The sequence below is a fragment of the Euphorbia lathyris genome, chromosome 6 (assembly GCF_963576675.1).
Source record: "Euphorbia lathyris chromosome 6, ddEupLath1.1, whole genome shotgun sequence".
NCBI classification, from domain to species: Eukaryota; Viridiplantae; Streptophyta; class Magnoliopsida; order Malpighiales; family Euphorbiaceae; genus Euphorbia; species Euphorbia lathyris.
The window spans coordinates 62,799,887-62,805,885 of record NC_088915.1 but is presented as its reverse complement, the minus strand read 5'-3'; the positions used below and the strand labels follow the sequence as shown (position 1 = coordinate 62,805,885).

At 33.5% G+C, this 5,999-nt stretch overlaps 1 protein-coding gene across 1 annotated transcript; it reads right to left on the bottom strand.

The window, feature by feature from the left end:
• Positions 1–839: 839 nt before the first annotated feature.
• On the bottom strand, positions 840–5,752 carry LOC136232919 (U-box domain-containing protein 7). The gene is made up of 2 exons (XM_066022401.1): positions 5,125–5,752; positions 840–2,010 (listed from the first exon to the last, which is right to left on the bottom strand). Exons 1-2 carry the CDS (start codon positions 5,553–5,555, stop codon positions 1,137–1,139), a joined length of 1,305 nt encoding a protein of 434 aa, XP_065878473.1. The 5' UTR covers positions 5,556–5,752; the 3' UTR covers positions 840–1,136.
• Between the last annotated feature and the right edge of the window lie 247 nt (positions 5,753–5,999).

Below are 5,999 nucleotides of genomic sequence, written 5' to 3'. Positions count from 1 at the left end.
TTCTTATTGATTGTGTAAAAGAGATACAGATTACATGTATTTATAGTGTAACCCTACTTGGTACAAAATTACTCAAATATGCGCTCCGCTCCTCTCGCTCCTCTCAGCTCCGCTCCGGGATAAGCCCCTTGGATATTATGAGCCATATCCAACATCCATCTTCGGCATACAAACAAACTATGACAAACATCCAAACACCTTCTTCATATTTTGAATGCGTAGCTCCTTAAAGCCTTTGGTTCCCGTCACGAACCAAAGCGTACAACTTCGCGTATTTTTGTGTTGTTGGACGCAAGTGAGAGTTCGCTTAAGTCCTAAGTCTTAAAAAACTTTAAGTGATTGAAAGAGGGATATCTGATAACATGCAAAGAATACGTCTGGCATGTGGACTAACGGGAACGCCTTATCTCTAGTGTAACACTCATAGCCACATGGACTAATGAGGAAGGAGTTTCAGGATCAACATGTGTCAATTCCTGCTTCCACGCCTAGAATCACGAGATGACCGTTTACCTAATAAAGGTTACCAACCCTGTTAGCATACCTTCTCCATTGATATTCTAAAACGTGTCATAAATCTTCATTATGGCACATAAATTGTCAAACTACGAGAATTGCTTCTGACGTCCTGTATAAAAAGAAAAATTCATTATGAAGCTAAAATTACATACACTTTGCTTAAAATTTTCTATTTTACAACATCTTCTTTTCAAATATACTAACTTAAGCATTAGAGCTTGGTCGGTGGTCCTCGACCCCTCTTTTAATCCCATTTTATGTCTTATGACGAATCTAAATTGCACCTAGAAGATCATTCACAGATTTTCCCACATCAATCTTCTATCTCTCTTCAATAAATTTCTGAAACTTCATGAATAACAAAATTGATACAAATATGTCAAAAAATGATAGAGAATCATTATGAAAGTCTAGATTTTTCATTTGAAATTGATCAACATGTGTACACTTAGCTATGCTGCACAAGAAATGCATTTTACTCCACAAGAAGTTCATTTCTCTCCTAAAACAACAACAAATATACCAAATGCAATGCCAATGCCAATGCCATTTGCTTAAAACACATATGTCAAAAACCCCAATTGAACCTTGAAAAAAATGCCCAATGGTCCATAAACTTAATAAGGCAAACTCTTAGAACTTGTACTAATAACCAAAGACTTAAGCTTAGAACTTGAGTTCTCTTCTGATGAAACATTATTAGCTCTCCTTGTTATCATCTCCAAATTCTTATACAAACTTTGCTTCACCAAGCTTTTCATCATCTTCTTCCCCTCTTCACTTGCTCTTGGACTTATAGGTGACCCCATTGCTATCACTCTTCCTGTTTGTGGCCCTGAATGAGGCCCCATCCTTGTTTCCCTCTCATCTTTAAACCATTGCAATAGCTTCAACGCTCTCTTCTGAGCCAATTCACTCCCTAACAATGCAACTTCAAGAAGCACAGGCACAATCCCGGATTTCGCCATTTTATCGCGCTGCGAAGAGCTCTGATAAGCCATGATCATCAATATATATGCTGATAATTCTTGACATTTGGGCTTATCTTCCCATGTTAATATCTCTATCAAACTTTGTGGCACCATTGGGTTGTTTTCCATTGCTTTTTTCCCCATTAATGTGACAACTAAATGGCCTAATGTAGCAAGTGCTTTCTCTGATAGGTGTTTTAGTGATATAAGAGTCATTAGGGTTTGAACTAGTGCTCCATTTGAGTTTGAGACCAAAGTTGCTGCATTTTCTAAGACTGATGAGATGTTGTATAATGTGGTTAGACATGATTGTTTGGCTTCAATGCTTGAGTTTGATTGAAGAATTTCTGTGAGGAATGGAAGGATTTGTGATGAGGTGAGAGGGAATTTTTGAGTGTTTGCTATTGAAGATAAGGATAGGATTAGTTCTGCAAATTCAGTTCTTGTTGATTCTTCTTCAGATTTAATGTTGTTGGGTAGTTTTGAGAATATTCCTGCTTCTACCATTAGTGCTTTGTTCCTGAATAGAAAATCCAATACCAAAAAATGTTAAAACATTAAGTTGGACATGTAGTTATAGAAACAAATTCTTATTTACATAGGCATAAAAGTATAATCATTTTTCCGGGCAGTGGGAGACAAGGGGGCTGGAGGAAGTCCGGCCATCTGGCCGGAACTATCCCTATTATGAATGGTTTCTGACACCCTGTTGTTAAAACTACCCATATATTGTAGATGTTTCGGCTCCCTGTTTCCGACAAATTAAGGTTCGTAGTGGTTAATTAACTTATCAAGTTTGTATTTAATTAAAAAAATCCAAATTAATATATGACAGACAATAAATTTCTCTGACTTTATTCAAAACGACTAAATCTTATTTTTGTAGTCTAAATTTTGAGAAGTTTTATGGTGGTACATAAAAATTGGTTCTGGACCACTCAGATGATAAATTGTATATATACCAAAAAATATTTGAGCAAGTTAGATTTAGCAATTTTTTTTTACACACACGTATAGAATTGACCGATCCAACGGACTAATCCTATATTCACCACTATTTCCGGATAAATTACATATGTGGTGGTTTATAATATTTACCATGTTTCACCCTTTGATATACAACTTTCATTTTTGCACACCAAAGTATCTAATTTTATAGGTGATCTCCTACTGAAGTGTATAGTCGGAAATTACAACCGATCAACCTGACACATCACTAATTTTTAACTCGTCTTTTAAGAAAAGTGTGACTCTCCTATTTTTATTAAACCTTATATCTTAGTATTTTTTTCCAAGCATCTCCCCTCTCTTAACTCTGTTTTTCTCTCTTTGACCTCTCTCTAATTCGTACCAAATAATGTATTACTAATAAAAACTAGGTATGGCATTATTAGGAAGACTAGCAAAGTGGGGGTAGGTAGTTTTATTAGGTCCATCCATAAAATAATTATGCAACCAAAACAAATAAAAAAAACAAAATCATGCGAAAGAAAGTCAATGAGATTCGAACTCAGATCTGTGCAGTTGAGAGGTACTGAAGGTCAACATATGGACTAGTTTATTGCATAAAAATCATAGGGAATCGAATATACTAAATCTGATTAGTTGTCATTAATCAATAATTTAAGACAACAATGTCGATTCAGCAACAACATTGTCCCTTCAGACTAGTGGTAAATAAGCACTGTAATAATGTGATGTCAGCAGCAGTAGTGATGATGTAATAGATATTTTGTGATCGAAATCATAAAGATGGAGGAGAATAAATTTAAGAGAAAAAAGACAATAATGTAACAGAACAGATACCCGATGGAGAAATATGAATAAGCTCCACTAGAACTAAAAGCCATTTAATGATACTACTTTGTTTTGGAGGGGTTCAAAGGATAATGGCATGTCCTAGTTGTTGGGAATTCTATCTTTATACCCACTTGCCTAAAGGTACAACCTTGAGCACCTTCTTCTCAACATGAAAGAAATACTACTACTATAATTTTGGGATAATCCAAAAATTTAGTTTTATTCCATGATGATGATCAACAACAGTGATGGATTTTAGAATTTACTCATATAAAATGTTTATAGTGGTCTTTCATGATTTATATGATATTTTTTAAGTGTTTTTATATAAAAAAATTAAAACCTTATACACAATTTTCATCAGTTCAAAATTTTGAAGGTTTTATTATGATTTATGAGTATTAAATTGATATTTTTTTAATATTTTTACATTAAAAAAATATTAAAGCAACGTTCACAGTTTTTATAGAATTTTGACATTTTCTGACGACTAGTGAATGTTGAAGCCCCACTAGCTCCATCGTAACCCGTTTAGTTGACATACTGTTTTCTGTTAGAAAAGGTTGATTTTCCAAAAAACATGGTTTTTGTGTTTTTGTAAACTACTTTTCAACTATAAAAGACAAATATGAGGTGAAAAGGCAAACAAAATGGAAAAAATAGGTAAACAAGCAGACCCTAAAACAATGTAATTTTAAGTATAACATTTATCAAATAGTACAATTTCAAATCTAATTAAGGAAACATACAAGTTTTAATTTTAAAATTTCAAATTTCATGTTTTGTCTATCTTTTAACCTCAAACATTTTAGGTGCTCAATGAAATTTGAAATTACACCATTAATAACCGTTAGCTTTAAAATTGTATTGTTTTATATGTGAGACTCAATACACTTTTTCCTAATAATCGTACGACTAAAAGCATGCTTGTTTCAACTATTTGATATTAGTTATTTTTTCTGCAAAAAGTAGTTTTTTCAAAATTTTATCAAACACTTTCTATCTCCAGTTTAGTATCGAAAGACAAAAAGCAGTTTCGGAAAATGGATATATATATATATATAATTTATTATCGACTATGATATGTATCTGTGTAAATTACATTCATGGCCATCCAATTTTGACATGAAGTACTCTTTCTCCTAATTAAGATACATTATGCATTGGAAATTGAACTTGAAATTAGTACTATCTTCTAATTAAAGCTATCTTCTAATCAATCTTAATTTGTATTTTTAACAGTGATCTGATGAAGATATTTTAGGGAAGTTATTACAACAACAAGTGCTCTGAGAAACACAGGCTATTATGGAAGCCCAAGTAACATGTGGAGACTGTCCCCTTTTATTCCTTAAAACTCATATACTGTTAATGCCCCCACAATGTCCCTACCTTTTAATGCTACCCACAATCAACATTTCTAGAAAAAATGACCAAAAAAATACAAATCATATTTTCTTTGTTTAGAATCGGGACAAAGTTGGATTCCAAAATAATCAAAATTAAGATGAAAGATATTTGGCTGCCAAACTACTTATAATTCACCTATTGACTAATCACAACTTGCTTAATTAAACTATTAATACTATAACATCCCTTAATTATCTCCAAATTCATCAATACATCCCTTAATTTTCTCTTTGTGACGCACACAAAAAGGATTAAAAAAAACCACGCAGATACTGCCAAAAAAGCAAACTTTATTGGTTGAATTTTGAATTAAACCATCTAAATCCCAATCCCCCTCCAACTAAAATTTGGAAAAAGAATATATAAAATGATCATGAAATATTTAACGTATCAAATTAATATTTTATTATAATTAAATACTTACGTGTAAGTTCCATTAGCAAGCTCAATCAAAGCCTTAACAGCCAGTCGCCGGCGGGAAGACAAATCGGAATCAAGCATCCCTACTAAGACCGGAATAACACCAAGCTCAGCCATGAATTTTCTTGTTTTGACATTTTCTTTAGCTAATCTTTCAATTTCCATAGCTGCAACTTCCTTCTCTTCCCAGTTTCCAAAGTGAAGCTTCTTCACTGATCTTTGTAACACAACAGAACAATCATCTTCATCTTCATCCATGGCTGCTCCGACAGCCTCTTTTTCCTCAACCGTCACTTTTGTTCTTACCTTATTCTTTTGTACACTTTTTGATTGCAAGAACCTCCTTATCCGACTGAAGAATTTAAGTTTCTCATAAGAACCCAACCAAAAATTTGAAGAAGATGAAGATGAAGATGAAGAAGAAGGTGCAGACATGTTTGGTCTCTGATCAGAAATAAAAAGAAATTGAATCAAGAAACTGTGTTCAAATGGGTTTCTTTTTCTTGAAAAGTATAAAAATCTTGACTTTTTTTAGAGGAATTTGAGTATGTATATATATGTAGGGGGAATTGAAGAAGATGGGGGAAGAGAATGAGAGAGGGAGGGAGAAGGGGGAAGAGGAAGAAGGCATAGGCCACATGCAAGGGAACAGTGATGTTCCTTTATAAACCCACAACCGGTCATTTTTAAAAAGAATATAAATTCAAGTCACTTAATATAATTAATGCCCATAATGCACTTGTTCAAAGGTCCCTAATTACAAGGCCAACTCACCTATTTGACAAGAGACATGTGGGTTTAATATTAGGGAGCATTTGGTTCGCTTCAATAGTATAGCCAGATCGGGATAATTGAATGAAGTTGATGTTGACGACATTG

Coding starts and splice junctions, on each gene's coding strand:
- LOC136232919 (XM_066022401.1), bottom strand. CDS start 5,555: ATGTCTGCACCTTCTTCTTCATCTTCATCTTCATCTTCTTCAAATTTT. Junction 2,011..5,124: donor CTTGCTAATGGAACTTACAC/GTAAGTATTTAA, acceptor TTTTCTATTCAG/GAACAAAGCACTAATGGTAG.